This window comes from Sparus aurata, chromosome 21 (genome assembly GCF_900880675.1).
Source record: "Sparus aurata chromosome 21, fSpaAur1.1, whole genome shotgun sequence".
In the NCBI taxonomy this organism is placed as follows: Eukaryota; Metazoa; Chordata; class Actinopteri; order Spariformes; family Sparidae; genus Sparus; species Sparus aurata.
Genome location: NC_044207.1, coordinates 15427852 through 15454028, shown reverse-complemented (window position 1 = coordinate 15454028; position 26177 = coordinate 15427852). Strand labels below are relative to the sequence as shown.

General features: G+C 40.3%; 1 protein-coding gene across 1 annotated transcript in view; it reads right to left on the bottom strand.

Annotated features, from left to right (window-relative positions):
• Positions 1 to 26177, bottom strand: part of piezo2b (piezo-type mechanosensitive ion channel component 2b) — an 88937-nt gene that overhangs the window by 58251 nt on the left and 4509 nt on the right. The window contains exons 2-7 of the mRNA XM_030402702.1: positions 22704 to 22799; positions 14530 to 14655; positions 8148 to 8190; positions 4437 to 4599; positions 2438 to 2699; positions 737 to 950 (exon numbers count right to left, since the gene is read on the bottom strand). Of these exons, the coding sequence (XP_030258562.1) occupies positions 737 to 950; positions 2438 to 2699; positions 4437 to 4599; positions 8148 to 8190; positions 14530 to 14655; positions 22704 to 22799 (904 nt within the window). The remainder of the gene's footprint in view (positions 1 to 736; positions 951 to 2437; positions 2700 to 4436; positions 4600 to 8147; positions 8191 to 14529; positions 14656 to 22703; positions 22800 to 26177) is intronic.

Below are 26177 nucleotides of genomic sequence, written 5' to 3'. Positions count from 1 at the left end.
AAGACGTGCAACCGTGTGGCTTTACTCCAACCACAACGCTCCACCGCTGCAGCCACAGACAGCTGATTTGTCTCCTCTCTCATGCATAATAAAACAACGCTGGTTGTAGTGAAGAGCCTAAAAGCTCTGCTTCGGATATCGATGTGCTGTGAGTAGGAGTTTGATACATCTCCCCTCCAGCTGGGTTTGCCTTCTCCTTTGCCTTCTTGTTTGTAACAATAGTAAATATTTATTATCATTTAAACAAACTTGCCTTGGGCGCAATATATATATCGCTGAGTCAAAGGAGCTCTGGCTGCTGAGCGCTGTCATCACATCATGTATTTTCACAATATTAAGGAGCCAGACAGCATTAGTGTGGGTGTGTGCTGTTTAACAAGATTTAAACAATTCATCAAAGAGGCAGGAAATCTAATGCTGGTAAGATACATTTCTTTCAGATTGAGTCATCGCTCGCTGCTGTGCGGGAGACAGTTGGTATTTTCTTCCTAAAGTTTAATGCATCTGGTTCTTTACGCAGAATGTAAGTCAAGTGTACAAACAGACTTTAAACTAGGAAAATAGTGCAAATCTGTTGCAGCCTATTAATAAGAGATATTGCAAATTTAATCCCTTTTTAATTTACAATAATAAGAAAAATGAGATGTCAAATATTTTAACCTTGCACCTACACTGAAAAATAAGAACATTTAAGATCACAGTTGAGATACATGATTTGGACTTTTTGACGTCTTACACTATGAAGTTGTCGCCTGGAGGGATGGACTCCTGGAAGAACTGGAACTGGTAGAGGTAGAGGACGATGAGGTGTCCAGCGCTGAAGATGGCCATCAGGACACACATGCAGCTGAAGATGAGTGTGTCAAAGGTCCGTCGGAGGGACCACCAGGTGCACAGGAACAGAAAGATGAAGAAGTAAACAGCCGAGGTCACTGAAGGCAGCATGATGCCTGCAAACACAGAAACAGGGGTACGAAGTCAGAGGACAGTGGATTAATAATTTGATCAGCCCAAATAGATCCACAATTCTGACCCCAATAAAGCACATCGTCAGATGTCAGGTAAACTGTTACATGAGAGAAATGTTTGGTGTTTTGTTGAATGTGGCAAAACTCACATAGCAAGTAAAAATAAAACTGTCAAGAATTACTTAATCAATTCATTAATTAATGAACCCTAACTTAATAACATAACACTTTGATTTGTTTGTCTTGTAAGTGTTAGACAATTCACTAACATCCATAAAAGCACAGTGCAAAGCAGTGGTTGCCAACCAGGGCTTCTGGACCACCCCAATACTTTGACAGATAAATCTGAGACGCCACAAGATGGTAACATGAGAGTAGAGCAGAAAACACATGTGCTACTGACATAACACACAGACATTTGTAACCAATGATAGTAAGTCACGTTGTCTTATTTCAGTGGTTTACATGTTAAACGAAAAGTTTGGAAACTTTTTCTTTTTTTTAAATACACACTGTTTATTATAACAGTTTTTTGCTGATGTTACAGTTTCTGTTCAAGAACACCTTGTATCATCGTTCAACCGCTTTTAGAAAAAACATGTCTACTACAGTCTGAAAATCAAACCCGAACAACAAAGACGAGGCGAACTTTGTGAATATGATGTGACTTTTCATTTTCTTTCTTGCAGCTGTAGAGTTTAATCTAACGCATTTTTCTTTTCATCAGAGTTTTGTTTTAACTAAATCAGTTGTCTTTAATGCATATAACGAGTCAGTTGTGTCAATATAAATACATGTAGGCAGCAGGATAATCCAGTAAAGGTATTCAATGAAGCAATAGTAATCAAGCTGAAATCAAAGTGTTTTGCCAAATCTGAACAATTTGGTGTAGGAGTTCGGTGTAGCTGACACTCAATCGTCGGGCAAAGGATGGGGGATTTTTGCCTGATCTGGAAAAACATAAATAAAATCAACTCTCTCCTAACAAGTAATCTGAGGCTCTGTCAGATTTGTGCCAGACCGCCTCGTTAAAACAGGTGCATGCTTCCTCTGGCAGCAAGCTGAATAAACAGTTTTTTTAACCACAGTGAAAATGTCTTTTGAGAAGGGCTGAACACCAACGAACATGGATTAAAGTAGAATATTTGGTTAGATAAACACACGATCTTGGACTTCATGGTCTGGGGTTTTTGGAAATGTTTGAATCAAACAAGAGAGAAACAATCTTATGCAGCCAACACTAGACTCAAATTCTACGACTAGCAAATAAAGCATAATGTTGAAAAACATAAAAACAACAGTAATCACTGTAAAAGACTGCCTTTCTGTAATAAATTTCATATAGTGTGAATTATAAATCTATAGCTGACTAATCACTACATTATTTAACTAATCAATACATCACCTAATTATACAAATAACAATGCTATAAGATGAATATTCATCACACAGCATGCAGAGTTGCTCACCTGTCATGCCCAACAAGATGGTGACCACCACCTGCCCAGCAGTGGTGATCAAGTTCCCGATAATCTCCTTCACCTTCGATGCCACCTCCGCCACAGTGCGCAGGATTTTACGCTTCATGCTCTCCTTCGCCTCCTCTTCTTCCTCCTCCTCCTCCTCCTCTTCCTCCTCGTCCAGCTCATCGTCCTCCTCGGCCTCGTACCCAGCTTCAAAGTCGTCCTCCAGCAGGATGTTGTCGTCCAGGCTCAGCTTCTCCTCTTCCTCCTTCGAGGTGGATTACAGTGACACATTTCAGGATTGAATGATGAATGGTGCAGTGTGAAGGTCAGAGCTCTCCATGGTGCTGAAAACTGTTACCTACAGGTAGCTCGACTCCAGCTGGGAGTGTGTTTGAGCATCTTTAATGTCATATTCAAACATATATGTGCTCCGTGTTGCTGCTTGTGTTTTCCTCTGGAACCACATGTTCTCTGTTCTTATTTCGCACTAACCAACTACGTGTCCCTCTTTAACTTCTATAAAACAGAGATATAATAACACATGAGCAGTGATTCATATAAAACACATAAGGCACTAGACAAAGAAAGTGACAGGTGGCACAAACCCTGTTCTGAATGAAAAGCTCAGATGGCTCACTGACGGAAATGAAAGCCCAAACACAACGCAAGGCTCTACAGATGAATTCCTGGTGTTTCTCAGTAATGGGGAGCGATGCCATCTGTGCCAGCATGAGCAGTGCAGTCGAAGTGAAAGTGAATGTGGATTTAATTAACACTGAGTCATAAAGAAGAGGGAGGACCTGCCAGGGGATGGGGGATGTATTCCAAGTCATCAACCCTCACAGGGAACTCCATCCAAACTCCTGCTCCCACAAACTCAATGTGGACATTACATACTGAGCAGGAGAGACGACCGTCCACTCTGAAGAAAATCTGATCAGTTCTGACTTCCAGAAGGTCGAACATTACACAAATATTAACTGTCAGAGACTTGAACTCTAGTCTGGAAATTAGTTTGTGTAAATTTGTAGTCATCTGAGGTGTTTCGAGAAAGTTACACCTACTAAGTTGAGACATTTCCTCTTTACATTTATAAAAACATAATATCTAATACAAGATATTATTTACTTTCTCAGTTTAGTTTTATGGACTAAACTGAAAAATGTCAGCTTGTATACATCTTTTGTAGATGGTTTATCTCATCAAACCCTAACCAACATCTTTTTTACTCATACTTAAATCCACAACATCTGCTCATTGGGATTATCTTTTTCATGGCATCCCCCATTTTGGCTTCTTCCCATTGTTTTTTCTGACAATCACTATTCCTGGCTTCTGTTCACCTGGAAACCTCACGCGCTGGAAACTGCCTAACTGTCACGTTACTTCCAACCACCAGCCTTGAGCTGTCATGTTACTAATCTTAGCTACAGTATAAAGGGATATTTAACAGGGATATTAATGATTTAAATGATAAATGCTTACTCATGTTTTAAAATGTGGTGAAACATTATCTTCTTTTTATTTGTTTATTTTGTTCAGGTATATTTTTTCAATTAATCAATTAGTTATTTGTGGAAAATGGCAGAAAAATCAGTGCCCAAAGCACAATGATATTCAGTTTACTGTCACAGAGGAGAAGAGAAACTAGGAAATAATTATATTTAAGAAGCTGTAACCAGAGAATTTTGATTTCATATTCTTTAAAAATGTCTCAAACCGATTAATTGATTATCAAAGTAGCTGAAGATTCATTCATTAATTGATTAGCTGATTAACTGAATAACTGTCCAGTTGTGTAATTTTTCACAATTTCAACAACATTTCTAAACAATTAACTGCAAAAAAATTAATGGCCAGATTAATCTACCATTTCTACAGACAGACAGACAGACAGACAGACAGACAGACAGACAGACAGACAGACAGACAGACGGACAGACAGACAGACGGACGGACAGAAGGATTAGATAGACTGCGTGTCACCACAAATAAAACTCACTTGTTCCTCTGATTCAAAGTCTTCATTGTACTGGGCCATGTCCTCAGGCGGCCTCTTCTGGACCAGACTGCGACAAAGGAGCCAGATGGCCAAGCCGGCCACGAACATGCCGATGTCAGGGATGAAGACTCGTATGCCGTTCCCTGCATCTGCACCAGACACACTAGGGACAAACAGAAAACAGAGGATACACACTGACAGAAAGCAGATGCTCGTTTCCTGAAAGTAGGGATGAATCCCAAAAAGATCTCCCAAATATTGTGATTTTGAGCAATCTCGAAGGCTTTGATCACTACCAAATGGTGGAAAATGGGAAAGAGTACAACAAACTCAACTGTGCGTGGTCGCTCGCTTCTAATATGAAACAGTTTTTCTAAGAAATCCAGGGACTTGTGGTCGCTCGTTTAGTTCACTTGGATACGGCCCACAAATAGTTTGCATCAGGCCGAGGTTATTTGTCACATGTCACTTTTCTTTGTCTCTCTCTCATTGTCCCCCAAAAAGCCACAAAATGGCTCAATAATCTCAAAAACACTACATATTCTTGCATTTTTCCTAAAGTCTGTGTTCACATAGACTGAACAGCACTCCAGTTCATGTGAAGGGACATTCATGCAGCAATTATATCTCGCAGAAAGCCCTACCTGTTCACATGAACGCATGGGAATCTGGATTTTTCCGTGACTCAACTGCTCTTTTAATATGTGTTGTGTTGAAGGCTTCAGCTTTTATATGGAGTACCACCCACTTTAATGAAATGCTGGTTTTAAACGTATCCCCATTAACAAGTGAGTGAAATTCCATTCAAACAAAAAAGGCCATGAGAGTGTGGTATTTTTCTGCTTACCGAACTGTGAAAAAAACATGTTTACTCCCTTGAAAATTGCATCCTTTGTTCATAATAAGGTGGTGTGAGCGATAAGCACGCTTTTTCCTCATTAAACCCCAGGAAATAAAGTCAAAAGGACTGGAAGTGCTTTAGATTTTTCACATAATCACAGATCTGAAATTTCTTGTGTGAAGATGATAATACATCATAAACAAATAATACACATCCCTGTTCTGGTCCGCAGAGTGTGTGTTTTTCATTAATCCCATAAAACATGACATTGTTTGAAGTGGTGTGGTCATATCGCTGCGAGCAAACAAAGCTTTTGTAAAATTTGGTATTTGATTAATCTGCTCACCTCAGACTAAATACCCAAAGAGTTGCTCAAACAGGAAGCAAAACAGAGGCGCCAACTGTTTCCATGACAGCTACAGTAACGTCAGGCTTCAAGTGATCCTGTGAGATGCATTTGTGCAGCCGGAGGGCCAGTTTTTATGAGGTGTCATGATTGCATGTACAATTAAAGCAAATAAAAATTGTCCTTGAAATGGCTAGCAGCTTTCAAAAGCTTTTAAAACTCACTTTTATCATCCAAACCAATTTCTATTTCAGTTTTACAGCAATCACACTGCATCCTGTGTTTGGCCACCAGAGTGTTTTCTTTACATTTCCAGCTGAGCTCCAAGAATAATTAAACTGTTTACAATAAACAAAACATACTTGGTGATTCTGCTGCAGAGGCTGCTGAGAAAAAAAAAAGGGTTGACCGAATGTTTGGATCGAGTTATGAAGCGAGTGGTCATTTCAAACACAACCAATCTCAATCCTGGCCTTGAACGGATACAAAGCTTATAAAAGTTAACAAGTTGAATACGGAGTGCTAATCAACACGATGGAAAACGCTCACTCAGATAAATAGTTGGGCTTCTGGCTGCCGCTGTTGGCGAGTTTAATCTAATCAAGGACGTCTGTTTCCATGTGCTTTATTGTTGTGAAGCTTTGTGCATCCTCATGTGGATGAAAGAGATGGAAACTGTCAGAGCCAGACGAGACTGAGCCAGCAACTTTAATGACACCTACTTTCCCCTGCTTATCATGTGAGAGAATTACAATAACATTAGCAGTGCTAAGACCCATCTTCGCTGGCTCAGACCGCAGGGGTGATTACTCATGGGGCTTCAGCGAAGAACTACAAATACGGAGAGCGAAAATCTTTTCTCAACTACATAAATATTTGGTATTTATAAAGGATTTGAAAAGGTCAATCTAGAGAAAAACTAAAACACACAACAGCTGTGAATTCTCTCTAAACTCCAATGAATCAGGCCGGAGCGCTGCATTCTTCTCCATATAGGCAGTGAAAGCGATAAAGCATCCACTCGTCCAGCAAATGCAGCTGTAAACATTGTATATACTGTATATGATGCTCGACACAAACAGGTAAATGCAGGTGGGATAAAATGTTTACGGCTCTACTTCCGCCACTTACAGTACACTATCCACCAAGGGCTGTTGAGTACTGGAAAAAGGATGTGGCTGAGTTTGGACATTCCCGTACTTAGGAAACCACATCTAACGTGATCACGGGGGTGTGAGGAGACAGACACAGCAGCAAAAGCTTTGAAAAATAGGCCCGTCCGCTGATTGTCAGACATAACTCAGTTTCGCGCTCATCAAGAATCCACACGGGGACAGGTTAGGAGCATTTATAAACCTTGTCAGCTGATGAGCAATCAGGGCTAAATGTAAAAGTGGTGTTTAATGTTATTTTGGCGTTGCTATATTTAGGACAGTATGTGTAACACACACATACAGGGTAGGAGAATCACATGTTTGATCTTTAAAAATTTTTAAAGGCCTCTCAATAAGAAAGCACTTTCTCTTTTAAAAATCAAGCATTATATACTGTTCCGTGGTATAAAGGTTGCCGCCCTTTCACCAACAAGCAGTTACTGACTGTGTTTACATGGACACTGATTTTCCTCTACAAATTATGATATGACAATATTCCGAATTTGATACGGGTCATGTAAATAGCATATTACGTTTGGGTATTCTGAATTCATCCTTATCCTCAATGCCAAATGTGCGTCTCAAATTGGTTGCTGTTTGTGACGCATGGCCTCTTCGATCAGCTTGATGCAGGGCAAACATCGTAGAGGTAGGCACACCAAAGAAAGGCCACATATAGCAATACAGGCGGGACCATATACAATAAGAAATGCCTGTGTGATGGTGAGTATTGTGCTCATCTATGAAGCTATGACCAAGGCATAATAGCCATGAAGCCTTCACACCGGTGGTATATTTTTTAGACGTAATGTAGGCTGGACCAACCTGGAGGTAGCAGAAAATTCAACTGGCTCTGAGAGGCTGTTTACTATCGAGCCGGGATCTGATTGGACCGAACCAACAACATGCTTGTCAGAGCTGGAAATGTTGCATGACTGCTGTGATGACACAACAGCTTTCAGCTTTCTTGCACGGGTAGGGGAGTCTTTCCTCTGCTAAATAACTTCATTATTTATGTTCATTCCAAACAGTATAAGATAGAAAATGATTGTTAGAACAAATCTTTGAACAAATCTTTGAGCAAAACAAAAATAACGTCTGCTGTTAGAAAGCCATCTCAATGAATATCCTTCCTACCCGAATCCTACTGTAGAAAAACCCTGCGGATTTTCCAACTGGGAGAAAGATTAATGCTCAGTTAAACTAAATCAATACTTGCTGCTGCTTGATCACCAGGACAGATGCTATTCAAAAAATAGTTTTTGACAGGGAAGTTAATCCTGCTCACAGAAATGTGCTGTCAAAATGTAAAGCAGTGACATTATTCGGTGTACAAGTGGGTGGATTTGCTCTGAAAGTGTTTATCTTACCTCTCAAAGCCAATCTGTCTGATGGATTTCTCCCATGTGGAACCTGGACAAAAACATGAAGTCAGTTAGTGAATATTGATATTGTTTGGAAAAGAAATAAACCTCAACGCCTTTAATAAGACTTTTATAAGAAGTCATTAAAAATAAATGTGTTACAGGTGGTCAAACAGCTGTTGGGATGATGATTTCCATCACTGTATGCAGAATATATCCACTAACTGCTGTTTATTGTTCCCTATTGCTATAATATAAAGAATGAACATCTAGTCTGTAAAAGAGCCGTTACTCTGCAACACAACCAGCAATAAACCCTTCAGAAATCTGCTTCAAATCATTCCAAGAGCCAGAATATCTTTCATTTTGGATGATATTTCATTTTCAGGTGAAGGAAAGCAATCAATCTTTCTGTGCTCACTGTTGAGATAACCTACAGGGAAAAACAAGAAAATAAGAAGCTTTGTTTCCACAGCTTGGACTGGTTGAAGAGTTCCTGAACGTCACTCGAGTGCTCAGAGAGAGATTTCCAGGTATTCAACCGGCCGCTAAGAAGAACAGCAGAAGGTTGGCTGGCCTTTGTTCTTACTCCAGAGGAAAACACAACATCAGCCTGTGACTTGAGGATCTCGACTCAATGACATATCGATCTATCCGGCTGTTTTGTCAGCACATTAGGGGAATAATTAGGTGCCGACCTCCTCCAGTGCTGAAGTTTCTTGGTGTATGGAGCCCAGTGAGGAGAGTGAAGATGTTAAACACACTTCAGTGATAGCTCTCGACTCAGACAAGCTTAACTCAAAAAAAGACAGCGGAGGAAGAACTTCATCAGAATGACTGAATCTATTATCTGTTTGTAAACTATTTCTCCTCTCAGAGGAGTATCATATCAACTCTTGGTAAAACTGTATCTGAACTCTACAATTACAAACTGGCGTATAAAAGAAAGAGAGAATACTATGTCATTATTTTGGGACGAAGGCTCTCTAATAGATACAGAGGACGGCGAAGGTCAAAAATATTCTTAATGAGCTGCTATTTACAGAGGCGAGCATTAAAAAGTACTATTGATCTCTTGTAGAAGTAAGTGTCACATTGAAAAGCTTTATTTGCAAATGGAAGATACAATGTGAAGCAGTAAATGAAAGATAAGACAAAAGGCATTCAAGCCCTTCTCCTAAATGAAACACAGACAGTATCCAGTAAAGGAATGAGTCACACTATCATGCACTTTGTCAAAAACCGGAAAGAGTCTCTGAATTTCACTCAAGGTGAATTAAACGGTAATGGATTGTCAGTAAAAGGCCTGGTGTTTCGCGATTACTCATCAGTAACAAAAATAGCTGCAGGAACGGCTTCAGTGCCGCAGATGTTTTGTGTGTTATGTGGCTGGGGCGTATTTAGAGGAGGGAGAGTGTGGAGTTTCAGTGGTCAGCGGATCATCTGTGATGGGAGGAGCCCACATGACTCACCCCTGACACGACCTCTGACACCGAACACTTCACACACAGTCCTCCCCCGAATGAACTGCTAAGACACTGGAGGAATAGACGCACTTCCACATATCTGAGCCCAACTCCAAGCACATCTATCGTGAGCTAGCTTACTTGACTTCCAGTCAATATCACAGTCTGAAATTAACTCTGACTCACCAGACAAGTTGACTGACAGATGATAATCAGCCTGAATGCAAAACACTTGTGTTTAAGTTGAAGTTGTATGACTAAGCATCAAGGGAATTGTATAGTAGACTACAAAATATAGACACACTGACAGAAGTGTTCTTCATTAAGGCTTATCAAGTGGTACTCTTCACTGTGCATGTTTTTGGGCTGATTTGTTAGCGACTCAATGTCACAAGCCAAAGGATCTTACATGAACATAGTAAACGGCACGCAAGAAACTCTCACAGGAGGAGATCAGATCTGCCGATGCTGTTGTAATCCCTAATAATCATCCACAGAAGTTGATGAAGGTCATAGATTACTTAAGGCTCCATGTAAATCTTCAAATAGAAACTCTTCAGATCGAAATGTCAGCCCACTGACCTCAGGCAAAACAGAGTCTGTTTCAGTAAATCCCAAGTCCAAACATCTGCAACACCCAACTTCACCCAGCCCAAACTGAGCTAACAGGTGTTGAGAGGAAACCCATCCTGTGTTTGATATCTTGTGTGTGATATCGCACATAAGGAATGCCAGAGGTGAAGTCAGGCCAGTGTGGTCCATAGGATGCAATACAGTCTGAACTCAGCATGAAGACTTCTGGAAAAGAGTGTGAGAGTTTCTGCCCATCGAGGCGAGGCTGCTTTCCAGCCCAGCTGAGCACCAAAAATACCTGTCCTCACACTTTATGTGAACATCATAAAACACCCTTTGTACTTGCTGGGCCGTTAACTTCTCTGCACAGCATTTCTTCGCACCCTCTCTTCTATCCCTAGAACCTAATGCCAGTTGCCCTTTTCCGCAGAGACTGGTGATATGCAGCCTCAGCATTTCAGCACGTCATAAGTATAATCGGACAATCGGTGAGCGCATTTGGGGAACGGTGGACGGGGCAACTGTGGATAGCGAGGTCAACCAAGCTGTCTACAGGACTTAATGAAGACTATCCCAGAGGAACGGGTCACAAAACAGCCTCTCAACAGGCTCTAACGTGCAAATGCTTTTTCTTTATGGTTTGTTTTAACCTCCTCGGTTGCCAGATGGGCGGGGGTTGCCACTAAAGACTGTAACTGCCAAAAAGTTTAGACAATAACAGGAAAGTATTTTAAAAGTCAGCTGAGTGTAATTTTTCTGACAATTAAGTTAACATTATCTGAAATGAATCGAGCTCCGCCCATCTGGTGCTCTTTGGTTAATGTAAACGCTTGTGACTGTTTGTAAATGCACTTCCCATGTTGAATCAGCACAGAGGAATGACTGATAACTCCAAAGAAAGCCGGTGGCCCCGGCTCATCTGGTGACCAGTCACTGACCTGCTCACACAGCTGGAGGTGTTAGCTTTTTTGGAAAGCTTTCCTCATTCATACTCTACTCGGTTTACTGCTCTAATGGTGTATTTGGCTACGGCGAACAGAGGAAATTATGTGAAGTTATCTGGAGGGAGGATAACCGCCTCACCGCAATGCAGGACTCCTTGTTTATGCCTGGCTGCCAAAAGGAAAAGGGTGTCAGGGGGCTAAACGCCTTATATAGAAACCTGAGATAAGGCATTTACTCAGAATCTAGGCGGTGGATCAAGGGGACAATGATTAATGTGTGACTTCCTGTTACATATGTAGCCTGAAAATAAAAATAGGAATAGGATGACATTCATTTCAGGAAGTAGAAATTGCAATAACATGGACACAAAGCAACACAGAAGCTTTCCAATATACAGTTTATGCATGTCTGTAAAATAATGTGCGTTTTAATGTTGTCGGAATCTGCTGTCGAAAAGTTAAAACTTTACTCTGCACTGACATTTTGTGAATCTTAATGGCATCGCTTTAGCTCCAGCAGTTTTTCATCATTTGTGTGTGATGCTGTATTCACGTGCCTCATTAATCGTCAGATGACAGCCAGGATCCACCAGCTGTTCACTGTAAAGCAGTTCCCGAGCAGCCCAGAGCGCATACAGGAACTTTGGTGTTAAATGTTGCAGATAATTACTCAAGATGGTATTCATTCAAGTGCCAGTGGAGCTTCATGTTATACAGTCTGAAACAAAACCCAAAATACTTTGAAACGCACATAACCGTAGTCCACACTCCGCAGGGCGATGGTGCATTCATTTGCCTTGAGTTTATACAGTAGTGCAGCCAGAAAGTGCTAGAGAGAGAAAGCTGGCGCTAATTATTATTAGTGTAGGGCAGATTCTTTCAGTCATGTATATAATGCTTGCTGATATGGTGGCTAGTCATTTGAAGCAAACGTCTAGATTGAAAAACAAGGACTCATTTTGGGGTTAGGGTTAAAAAACAATAACCCATTTGCCCTGCTTAGTGCTACATGCTAATATAGGGATGCTAACATGCTCGCAATGTTAACATGCTGATGTTTAGCAGGTATGATGTCGGCCATGTTTTTCGTCTTTGCTAAACTATTCGCTATTTAGCACAAAATATCAAAACAGGTGAGAATGGTTAGAATGTCATATGTTTTTCTTTAAATTTGAATTTTTCTCTGATGGTGGGGCAAGATACAGGTCAGAGAATCACAAACATTATTACAGTTCATCCTAAGGAAGACAAGGAAGAACCTCACACAACCACAAGTCATGGTGGCACTAGAGGACAGGTTAAGAGATCATGAAAGTCTGATGGAGTCATCCTCTGCAACCATCAATGTCTCAAAATGTGCGATAAATAATGAAGTGCTTTTGACGAGTTTTTAAAGATTGCGGTATAGCCTGAAAATATTGCAATATTATGTTAAGGCTATATTGCCCAGCCCTAGTTTTCAGTATCTTTGAACCATTTTGCTGATAGGCGGTCCCATTTTAACATTTTATTCATTGTTGGACTGGATTGTGTACTTTCTGATCAATCAATCAATCCCCTAACTGGTTAGTATGAAATCAAATCTTTTCACTAACAGTAGATGGATACAATCTGTGGGCTCATCACAGCAGGGCTTGATCTGCCAAAGGCTGCAGCCCTCGAAGACCTCAGTAATAAAGATCTCCTTGAGTGAATATTTAGTCTACCCTCTCTGAACGGCGCTGTGTGTTTCTGCCTGAGGCGATAAGGTCCGCTCTGCCTCCTGAGCAAAGTTGGCTGCACTTCGATGTTGGAAAGCGACTTACCTCCATTAGAAAGAACAAGTCATTAGAACACAAGGTCAGGGTCTGTCCCGTCTAGACACATTCAAATTTTACAGTTTGATACAGAGTTTCATGAGAAGCCCAAGGCCAACTATTAACACCTTCCCAACACTGAGTCAGTAGCTTACAGTGTTTGCTTTACTGGCAGCAAGAATCTCTTTTTTTCTACGTCGCCATACGGCACAGGGAAGCTAATTACACCGAGGAATGTGTTAGATTCATAAATCTTCATGATGTGACAAAATTCAACAAGAGTAAGGGCATTTCTAGACATTGTGAATCGTTATTAGAGAGCATATTTTTCTTGAAATGGAGCATGTCTTCACTTAGTTTTTCTGCATGGAAACTTTCCCTTAGGCAGAGAAAAAAACGACACCTTCACTGGTGATATACAACTCTGTGACACTGCATCAATGGCTCAGGTCAGAGCTTAAGCACAAACCGGCCTGTGTGATGGATGGGACACACGTGTGCACACAGTCCGTCATGAACATGTGACTCAACAAGTAGAGATCTCGCCATTTTGGTCTTACATGAGTGAGAAAATCATTTTAGAAGAGAATCTTTGAAACTAACATTAGATACAGATTAAGCATCAGAAACTGTGAAAAATCTAACGCCACATCGGCTGAATGATGACAATTATGTTTTGTTTTCCCTAAATTGCACAAAAAGCCAAATTCTATACAATATTGCTTTAAATCTAAACTTCATTTATTCTTCTGCATGAAGGTGATATATCATACCTATAGTGGCTATGTGCAACTACACGCCATAACTATGGCGGCTACACCCTCCCATGTAAACTGAAAAAACTGTGTGTACAGTTTGGGCTGCTTGTGATTCCTCCAACAGGTTTCTTATGCCAGAAGAATTTATTAAGAGTGCAGGCAGCATGAAGCAAGTGAAAAAAAATGTTGGTTATATTCTGCTTATTGGTAACAAACAAACCTTATAGCGGAGTGGATAAAACAACATAAATGTCCCTAAATATATCAGGTGCCCGAGTCAAATATGAAGTAATTGACTTGATTACTGACTTGACTTAGTCTTACATAGCCAGATCTTTCTCTCCAGCGCTGTTGTTTTGTTACAAGCTTGTTTTGCATGAACCGAGGCGAGCCCTGGCCTGAAAAATGCCTAAGAGAAAAGGTAAGGGCTGTTGGCTTGTTTAGAAGTGTACTGGTCGCAACTAGATTATGAATATGGTGCGGCGTGTAGCTCACTTGCTCTGAAGTTGTCACTGTTGTTTCCTGCAGATAGCGAAAAGAGAGGAGGATGCCGACTCAAATAGTTAGCCATTGGCAGACTTCTACCAGAAGTCTGCATCCTGCGTGTAGGCCATAAAGAGTGAGACAGGATTTGATTTTGCTTTGTTTTTCAGTTACCTTAACAAAAGTGATTCACCTCATCACGCACTAAGGAAGCAGCACTCCTCTTTGCACACACACCATCCATCCAATACACCTTTGTTTGTACCTAATACTTTGCACCTTCTTTGTGGATTCATGACAAGAGTCGTTTTGATTTCAACACAACACAAGCTTCGGAGCCTCGACCCTGGAGGCTGTGGTGTACTCACAGTTGAAGTCCGGGTTGATGGACTTTCCCGCCACGAGGCTGTTGACGGTAATCTGATAGATGATGTGGAACAGCAGGAAGGACATACTGGTGAAGCAGAGGGACTGCAGCAGACGCCCTGTGTGGCCTGGAGGAGGAGAACAGCTACAGTGAGTTCACCACCGCCATCAGTTTAAGGATTTCCACATGTTATTACCGCCGTACATGCACTGAAACTTGGAAAAAGATTCTTCGTTGGTTATTTGTCGTTAACACACTTTGTTGAAACACGACCATGAAATGTTAATCATTTTGGAGCGACGTTACAAAGTGTCTGGGATTACTTATGGTGCTCTTAGGGCAGAGCCAAGGGGACAAAGATTCATATTCACGTGATCAGCTGTGACGTCTGGAGCAGTTTTGAGTGATATAGTAAAAAAAAATATGATTTTTTTTTTTTAAGGGTGAGGGTGAGTGGGAGAGCACCCAAGGGGGATTTTCTGTGGATAACGACACATCTCCTGGCTAAGAGCTGGCAAAACTACCAGAGAGCAAAGCTTATTTCAGCTCAAAAGTCAAATAAACATTCTGGTGGACCACAAGACCTGTAATTCTCTCTAAGTCTCTGATTCACTGTGGACTGAGAAAAACCAGCTTTTCTACCCGATTTGATTCTTTGGTTTCTGGCTTCGGTGGCTGTTCGTGTTTTCAAGAAATGACTTGGCTCTTTAATGTCGGTAAAGAATACAGCTGTCAGAGAACATTACTGATCCTGGGAGGGAAGGATGAGAGCGGTGTGAGGAGCTGCCACAGCTGCTCCACACATGGCTATTTTATAGTGCACCTACAGGTATTTGGGATAATTTCAGGAGTTGTTATGGTGATAATTCTTTACAGTAGGACTTCTCAGACCCCCTCTTATTGTGAAATTGAAAGTGTTCGTCCTCGGGGAGGAGCAAGCTTGATGAGACTCTTCTTCTTTGAGGAAGAAAATGACAGAAATGCCCTGAAAGGTTGATTTGCGCCACACATCTGCGCAGTTTGGATGACTGGTTCTGCTCTGGGCAACATTTCCATCTCATTATATTTACTGCATCCTAGCAGGGGAACACACTGCAGTTTTTTACAGCGTGTGGCACAATATCCTGGCAAAGGTGAACCGCTACTGCTGAGCCTCGGGCAGTCGAGGGCTAACCTTATCAAATGTGTGCAACAACAGACCACGGCAGGCAAATTAAATGTTGAAGTAAAAACAATTTGTGCTAATTTCCCATTGTAATTCCCCGGGCTTCCACAAAGAGGGAAAAGAATGCTTGTAAATACGAGGTATGAGGACTGTTAGCAAGCTTCTGCGTCCAAATCGGTCCTGAGGCTCAGGACAACACAACTGCTCTGGCTCTGCTTCCTTTGTTTCCTATTTGTAACAGAGCATTTTTGTTGTGTGACGGCCATCTGTTTCGGTTGCCTAACGCTCATCTTGAATCAGTATTCTACTTTCAGTCTCTAAACATTGTCCCAGGAGTATTTTTTAAAGGCTTCCAAAACAGAGGGCATTGTTCAATTTCAACAGCTGCTGTTTTTTTTCCCCCTGATCAATCAGAGAACCCTATATGACAACATCAAGACCTGATTTAACCACATGGTTCTGGCAAAATAATAGGCCCTGTTCAGACTCAGTATTAATATCCATCCTGAGTGATCCGAGAAGGTATCAGAGATCTGATCGATCAGTCCAGATTTGCAGGTGGTCTGGGCTGTATGCAACCACATGCAATATCCCCAGACTCCCTTAAAAAAAATCACACAATTTTAGGATTTCTTGAGTGAGGGATAAACATGAATAACTTTGTGAAACAGTTACAGAATATTCTAAATCATTCATGCCTTCTTGTAAGTACAGCATTAAATGTAACACATGAAGTTTAGACATTATTATCCGCCCAGGATCATCATCACTACACAATTAATTCACATGATCATAATTTCTTTAAAACTACTCTTCAAACTAACTCCCTTTGATATCTGATTGTTTCTTTTCATGAGAACTCAGCTTGAGAATGATGTACAAATACTGACAAGAAGATTTATGATGTGATATAACAATAGCGAGGCCTTTGTGAAAAGCAGAGAAATTATTTGGTTTTATTATCATTACAGCCAACAAAGGGGCTAAACGGCCGGCCACAGTTACAGTCACACCAGTGGACATTTTTTAAGGACACCTGCAGACATTTCAAGCCATTGTTGTGCGACAGAATCAGGTGTTTTCTTAGGGAGATCTGGGGATATTCGCAGGAAGTCAAACAATCTCCATCCTATTAGGGTGATTATTATTCAATTTAACTACTTGAATGTTATTCATTATTCTCTTATTATTGTTTTTTTCTTTTTCAGTGCTTTTTCATATTGTTACATGTAAGCGGAGGCCTAATTCAAATGTTTGCCATCTGTTTGTCTTTCGTTATTTCTGTTGTGAGATGAAAACTCATTTGTTTCAGATATCGCAGGAAAACACTTTTCATCCTAGGGTCTACAATCTGAGGTTAAATGGACCTGAGATCATTCACAGCACATCTAAATTGCACCAAAGCTATCACCATCATCATCAACCACAAACAGCTGTTACTCAGTATCTTATAAAATTGCGTGGCGCCCCAAAGTAAACAATAATAATCAGATGAATATCATTACAGTTTCCAAGCATTTTATAATCAGTCAAAACATTTCTGTCACAATGAAACTTCCTTATTCTGTGGCTCCGTCAGCCTGCATATGTTGACTGAGGCAGGTGTTTCACTAGTAGAGCATCTCATACATTATGTGCCTGCAGCAATTTTTATGCATGGTATTATATTCTTTTGTGTTTGTGTGTTCTGTACATGATCACTCTGATGTCTGGTTAAAGGTTAGATAAACACAAGTTTACAAAACATGTATCAGGACTAGCAGGACTCTCTGGAAAAAAGAAGTGTGAATACAAAGCAGGGACATTAAAGAGGTCGTTCTGCTGCAAGTTGGTACACTGTTACCTTACATTACTCGAAACTGGCAAAATAATAGGACCTGTTCAGTAATATCAATATCCTTCCTGAGTGATCCGAGGAGGTATTCGAGATCTGATCGATCAGTCCAGATTTGGGGGTGGTCTGGGCTGTATGCACCCACATGCAATATCCCCAGACTCCCTTAAAAAATCACACAATTTTAGGAGTCCTTGAGTGAGGAAGAAACATAAACCACTTTGAGAAACAGATACAGAAAATTCTAAATCATTCATGCCCTCTAGTAAATTCGGCATTAGATGCAACACATTAAGTTGTTTCTTTACTTGTGGTGGGGTCGTCGCACCAGCCTCCTCTGCTTCGTGTGTAATGTGCTCCTCACCTGCCAACATTCAGCAGCTGTTCAGCTCACTATTTCAACTGATTTTACCATTTACACACAGTTTTTGACAGAAGACAACATTTTATTGAATTAAGATTTAACAAATACAGTTAACCCTTACAAGATTGCTCAATTTTGTGTGTTGTTCAGCTTGCAGAAACTTTGTAAAGGTGAAACCCTGTCTATGACTAATGTTTAATTATTTGGGCCTTCTTGTTAACTCGGCAAAAGTTGATAAGCTTTTTCTTTCTTGTGTTTAAAACTTTGTGTCTGTTTGTCCCTGTGATGTTTGTGCTTATTTGCATTTAAGCGAGAAAGTGAGTTTTGAACCTCGATGTGATTGATTTTGTCTTTTTTGAGACGTCCCTTCCAGACAACAAGAAGAATAAAATTGTCTTAAAATGGTCAAGTAAAGATGATTTATTTCTTAATTTTTTAAAAGCCAAACTAGTTGATGTATTAAAGCCAGACACCCTCTATTAGAAGTCTACTAGCAAAAACATAAACCTGTTAAATTGTCCATAGCATCAACTAGTAAAGGAAATTCATGCTACTGTAAAAGACTCCTTTAAGGGAAGTTGTCATCTCTCTGCTGAGAACTGAATGCCTTCAAGCAAATGTGGAGCCAGATACTGTAATTACAACATTAGGGAGTAAATCACAACCGACAACAACAAGTTGGATACGATTTTGTTTGTCTCCAGTTAAGATTGGAAGTCTTGTACGCTGACATATCCTCGGGCAAACCACACTGCTGTGGCTTTTTAAAGCAAATTACACCTAATGAATTATTCATGTACAACATTTGGTTTAAATTTACTTTACCGATTTAACCACCGCATGTCCTTCAAGATGCAACAGTGAAAATGAAACAGACCATCAAAACAAAACACTGAATTTAGCTCAATCCTTCTCCTAATTCCCCCTTAAACAATTCAAAAATGACTCTCTTTTTTTCACAATGAAATGTGTATCTTTAAGTGTGGACTGTCAGTGTGCATTCAGTCAGCTTTCATACATAATTAAGTGAACAATTTAAATGTCACATAACACAGCCAGCAGGGAGGAGATACTGTAACTGTCAAGTACAGGACATTATTATCTGCCCCTGATCATAATCACTACACAATTAACTCACATGATCATAATTTCTTTAAAACTACTTTTCAAACTAACTCCCTTTGATATCTGATTGTTTCTTTTCATGAGAACTCAGCTTGATAATGATGTACAAATACTGACAAGAAGATTTACGATGTGATATAACAATAGCAAAACCTTTGTGAAAAGCAGAGATTCTTATTTGGTTTTATCATCATTACAGCCAACAAGGGGCTAAACGGCCAGCCACAGTTACAGTCACATCAGTGGACACCTGCAGACATTTCAAGCGATTGTTGTGCGACAGAAGCAGGTGTGTTTTTTTAGGGAAACCTGGGGACATTCACAGGAAGTCAAACCATCTCCATCCGTGACCGTGGCAGCTAAAGAGACATTTTAAGCCAAACCAAGATGTATTCTGCCTATTAGGCTGATTATCATTCAATCTAACTATTTGAATGTTATTCATTATTCTCTTATTTATTTTTTCAATGCTCTTTCATATTCTGTTACATGTAAGCGGAGGCCTAATTCAAATGTTTGCCATCTGTTTGTCTGTTGTCATTTCTGTTGTGAGGTGAAAACTCATTTGTTTCTTTGTTGCTAGAATTAACTTGAAAAAATATGAGGAAAGATATCGCAGGAAAACACTTTTCATCCTAGGGTCTACAATCTGAGGTTAAATGGACCTGAGATTATTTTAACAAAGCTATCACCATCATCATCAACCACAAACAGCTGTTACTCAATATCTTATACAATTGCGTGGCGCCCCAAAGTAAACAATAATAATCAGATGAATATTATTACAGTTCCCAAGCATTTTATAATCAGTCAAAACATTCCTGTCACAAAGAAACTTCCTCATCCTGTGGTTCCGTCAGCCTGCATATGTTGACTGAGGCAGATGTTTCACTAGAAGAGCATCTCATAATCTATGTGCCTGCAGCAATTTTTGCGCGTGGTGTTGAAGTCTTTTGTGTTTGTGCTACCGTACATGATCACTCTGATGTCTGGTTAAAGGTTAGATAAACATAAGTTTATAAAACATGTATCAGGTCAACTTTATTTGATGCAGGACTCTCTGGAAAAAAGAAGCATGAATAGAAAGCTTTAGATTCTGGACATTAAAGAGGTCGTTCTGCTGCAAGTTGGGACACTGTAACATCACGTTACTCAAAACCTCCATCAAACATTCTGACATTTGACATTGGGAAAATAAAACAACTCTACTGGCTCATTATAATAAACGTTTAGCTTAGTTTAAATAAGCCTATTGAACAAATTATTTCTATACAAGCCTTATACAGCCTTTAAATAATATGCAAAGGTTGCTTTAAATTCTGCGGATTTAACTTTGAAACTATCTTTTCTGCTACAAAACGTCTCTTTTTGGAGTCAATAAACTTACACCTGGAATGATGATCTGACAGTTTGATGAAATATGCATTAACTTACAAATTCTGAATTCTCAACGTAAACTTTACCCAATGACTTTGTACCAAAAAGGAGTTAGGAAAACCACACGGGAACAGAAATAAACAGCTGTTCACTTCAGAGGCTTATGAGAGTCTCTCAAGTCCTTTATTCAAAAAGGCAAAAAAAAATATCTACACAAAAAAAACACATAAAAGAAAAACTTCACCAGTAGTTGTTATACACAAATGATAAAATCTGCAACTTTACTTTTGACAACGCCAGAATCTGCAAAGTTTGTAGATGCTGTAAAAGACTGGATAAGAATCAGCGGATCTGTAACCACTGCAGGGACAACAGAGATTAGTGACTAAAAGGTGATGAAATGTACCAACACATAACTAAGCCTTCTGTCATGTTACACCTGCTGGGGGCAGGTACATTGTATGTGTTGTTTGTTCCCTAAGAGTCATTAAGTTAAGAAGAACAAAAACATCTTTTAAGAAGAAAACAAATGTTTATTCGACCTTAGTTCCTCATTGATTTAAATGTATAATTTCTTGTTGGTGTTAAAATGTCGATCGAATATTTGGGCGACACTACGTGATCTCCATCCCAAAGTATCACAGCAGTCCTTATAATGAGGAAATTGTATCAGATTCTTGTATATGGGCACAAATTGTCAACTTTCTTCACTCTGCGTACAGGAATTTCATCAGTATTTCACAAAGATTTGTATAAACATATGATTGAAATGAAAATGTTTCCCTAAACTTAACCAAGGTGTATCTGATGGGGGCCAATGTGGTGACCGTTTCACTAAACTGAGAATATCTCTTTCTCTCCTTGGTTCTTTTGTTGTCTGAACCTAATCACAGACAGGATGTGAACCCTCGATACCGGTGTGACAGTTGTGCACTTTATACGCCCACCATCGCCCCGAGCTCCTGCCTGCGACTCCAGCACGGTTCATAAATGCGGTGTTTCATTTAGTCGTGAAAAGGTTGTGCAGGCACAGAAGATTGTGCACCTTTCGGACTGAGCTGCCATGTGTCGATCTATGTTTGAAGTCAACAGCGATCAGACACATGAACATTGCGCTTTAACCTCCTGAGACCCGGCCCATTCATTTATGTCCTTTATAATGGACATTCTGTTCACCTGCATCTTCCTTAAGTATTTGAAGTTACCCTACCAACCCCTATAGTGTTCTGTAGAGGACATCCTGGGCTTTCCAGTGATGTATCATGTTGTGGGATTGCATGCTGGGAACTTTACTTTCTTCCTCTATCAAGATGGCCGCCATACCAACAACCACATTTTATGGAAAGAGGAGAGGTAAGTCAAATAGAAGATAGATAGAAGAAATAGAAGACCTCCCTCTTTAACTATTGATGAGAGTGTAAGTGGTCCACTCTCTCCGCTCTCCTCTCCCTCCTTTACTTCCTGATTGTTATTTCAGCTGGAGACGAGCAGAGACAGCTCTCGGACTTGATGTTGATCACTCCACCACTGTGGGTTTATGTATTATTTAACACTGCATGTGGTCTCCGACAGAAACCTATATTATGTTTAGTATTTTTCGCGGTGAGAGGAGTGCATAAAGGTGCTGCTGAGGCCGGCAACCGCAATCCCACTTTCATCGCCTCTAAGAAGAACAGTCACCTCAGTCACTTCTCATAAACTGCCGCCGTGATTTATGTTTCTTTGGAGGAGGAATGGCTGCTGCGGAGCTGTCAAAAGACGGTGCAGGCTGGTTTTCATTTCTCAAACAAAACACCAAAGGCTGAATTAACTAATAACACTTGTCAAAAGCACGCAGATCATGGTATTAGGAAATCAGTGGAGCCTTAGGAGCCACTTTTATATCCCCCTCTGATAATTGAAGTGGTTAGTGGTGATCAGAAACGGCCCTCATCCTCAATTTTCTTCTTCTTGCTCTGAAGGATATTTCTCTTGACTCTAAATAAACTAAACCTCGGCCAGTTTTCTTTTTTATTTTCATCAAGTGGACGTCGGATCAGATCCGTCTCAAATCTTGCTGGCCTTGGATCGGTTTTATTATCACAGATGGATTCATGCCCGCACCAACCGATATTGCCTTTCATGGACTTAAGTCTGTGCCAAATCCATCCTCATCTCAAGGAAATTCAAGTCCCCTGGAGAAGGGCTGGTTTACATTACTGACAACAATATTGCGATTCAATGTGGAGGCAGTCAGGATTCTCCAGGCAATTGACAAAACCAGAGGAATCGAATGTGTAAAGTTCAAAGAGTGCACAAGGCAGATCTTACCCTGCATTGTTGTGCTTGTGGGCTCCGCGAAGAGTGGAATAAGCAGGAGATAGATGAGGTAGATGAAGGAGAGGGCATTGTACCTGAATAGGCAAGCTGCAGAGATAAAGACAAAAGACAGATTGAGTAACAAACAACAAACATCCCTAATTTAACAGTGTCTCGTGTGCATTACATAACATTTAACAGTAAAAAAAATGTTAAAAAAAGAGCAGAAGCTGGCAGCCGTAACGAGCTGCCTGGTCAGGAGTCGTCACTGATATAAACTAAACACTGTTTGAGAGAAACATGTGGTGAAACTCATTAAAATGTTCACTGCTCGTAGTAATAAAAAAAAAGCCAGAACATTCCTGTAACCAAACTTTACACTCACAGGCCTCGTTATCTGTCCATCTGGCACCCATCACCAAAAGAGCCCGAGCTTAATTCAGTCATTCGGGGACATGACGTCTTGTTTTGATGTACAGCAATTGCCTGACAGTCTTTGGGTGCTAAGAGAGACAATTACCTGACTGAGCAGACGGAGGTCGGCTCTGCCTCAACGGCTTCAAATCATATGTGCAGTTTTCATTTTGCAAGAATCCCACAGCATGTCATGGATCGTGAGCATTATGGAAACTGGATCATGTGTTTTTTTGATGGAACGCAATAAAACCAATTCTCTGTGGAGTCGTGCACCACACGTCCCTGAAACGCTTGATGTACCTCTGAGAGATGAAAAACAGGAAAACAGCTTTCAGTTGCCAAAACTCCAAAATGAAATGCAGCCACATGGAGTGTGAAGAGTGTGTCACTCCAAGTGGGGTCTGGAGATTCTGTAATTTATGCATTTCCTTACTTTCTTTCATTTGTTTTATTTTATTTCATTTGTTTAGTACATACTGTAAAGACAATCAGTCAAATGACCAATCTTGATTTGTTCCTTATAGTAGGGCCACGACTAACGATTACATTTCATTCTGAATTAAGTGATTTCTTTTTTGGTCTATAAAATGCCAGAAAATACTGAAAAATTTTTGTTTTTGTTTCCCAAAGCCAAAGATAATGACCTCACATGTCTTGTTTTCTCCAAAACCCGAAGATATTCAGTTTCCTGTCGTAGAGGAGTCAAGAAACCAGAAAATATTCACATTCAAGAGACTGGAATCAGAGAAGTCTGACTCTTTTTGGTGATTAATTTAATGATTGAGAGCTATTATATTATATATACTTTTATTTGAAAGACCAAGCTAATAACCAACGAACTACGAAAATATCCATCAGATTAATCAATATTAAAAAAAATAATATTTGGGTGCAGATGTACTCTATCTTAAACGAAGTCAAGCTTAATTAATTAGCAACAATTTTGATAACTGGTTTATTGTCGTATTGCATCACTTCAGTTTATGGGGTTTTTTTTAAGGAAAGTTCTCTCATTTCAGCTATCATTGACCAAACGAACCGAAATGACAAAGAAAATGATTACGAAATGAATCAATTTTGGAAACAATCTTTAGTTGCAGCTTAATGCTACTTTAAATTAAAGCCAAGCGTGAGTTCAATGCACTGTTTGAGTATTTACGATGTGTCACTACGCATGACACTGGATTACATAACACCACACACTCACGCTTTCCCGAACACTCCCCCCTACACACACACACACACACAGATGCACAAACATATATTAGGATAATGAAGGAAGTCTTTTGAGCTCTTGACGAAAGTTAAAACGCTTAAGTGCAAACACGACTTCCAAAAACCATTAATTGATGTATTGATCCTTAGCGCGCCTCATTTCCCCGAGTCAGACTGACCATCTGCCCTGATCTGAGCTTTTACCAGTCAAACGGCTCACATCACCTGCTGACTGAACATCAATTAACGCATCCTAAATGAACAACACTCTTGCAAACACTTAGCCAATTTCATCACTGAAGGCTACATATATGCATGAAGCACATTCTGAGTGCTCCGTAAAAATCAGCTCCGACTCCATTGCACGTCATTTACAACTCACAGGTTTTCAGGTATTCCTTAAGTGTTCACTAAATATACGCCCGCCTTACATTTCTTTGAACATTTTGAGGTCAGGAGGTAGGGAAGGAAGTACACAGTGACCTTGTATCAAATGTGGACACACAGTCTGACCTCCCAAATTTCTCTACGCGGTTAAATCAACAAGCACAAAGTTTACAACCTGGTCGACTACGTTAGTTACCGTCTCGGGCCGCAGAGATCGGCCTGTCTTGGCAGCTACTGGTCTTGAACTTCTGAAAAATTACACTTAACTGCTGAAAATGGTGCTTTTATTTATCTTTGCACACTCAATGGACCTATTCATTGACATTTGACTTGGCTCTCTGGCTTCTCCCTCGCTGCAGCCCTACAGTAAGTGAAACTCCTTGTTTCCTCTGTGCGCAGATACAGACCATTGAAAGCGAACAAATGTTAATAAATGTTACGTGGGCTGTCATCGCTGAGAAAACCACCGGCATCTGTAGATTATCTCTTGGATTAAGTTTCAAGTACGCACGAACGCTTGAGACAGTCCAAGCACCAACATAACAACACTGAAAGGGGACTTTATTATCATTGTTCATCATGTTTTGTTTCAGGCTTTTCAAACAAGTAGGGTTAACATAAGCCTCAGGGCCGAATGGGGAGGGAATGACTCACAATCTTTGATTTTTGGTCTCACACCACTTCTCTCCCCACCCACTTCATTTTATCTTTGTTAAATGTGGCATTAAATAAGCTCTAAATCCGCCTATTTTGCCCAAGTATGGAGCCAGCTGCACCCATTATACATCTGCTCAGAGTTACAAATCTAAAGCAGTTCCTTTAATATCTATACCGTGACGAGATACAGCCAATCTATCTGTGTCTGCGTGGCCGTGTTAGCCTGCAGACACTTGACCGCAGTCTTCCTGACCATTTGCCTCCTCTGTATGACTCACCATCTGAGGATTTTTACACAGCGAATGAAAATAAACTGCAGTTGTTTTCAGACATCAGATTACAGCAAAAAATCCTCATTCATGTCTGAATCAGGCTATTGTATATTGCTAGTGAGAAGCTGTTATTACAGCCACATGGAGCCTCAACACAAGAGCAAACCGGCCTTTAAATGTGAAATCAAGTCCAACCAACTGCAGAGTTTGAGCCCAAAAACATAAATGTCAAGAAAGGAAGATAAGGTGGTGCGGTGCCTGGCAACCCCAGGCGCTGGGTGATAACAGAAGAATTTGAACTCCTCTGAAGAAAATAATATACAACATACCACATCAGGTCCATACCACCACCGTGAAGAGGTTTATTGTTTTCATCGGACCATGAAGCTTGAGGCTAAGTGGTTGATGGATACGGAATGACATTCAAAATGTGAGATCCTGTCCTGATCCTGATTTCAACATACAGAAACTGCTTACTGGGCAAAATAAGCCTTTCAGGTGACATACTAATACATCTTTTCAAAGGCAGCTCATTTTG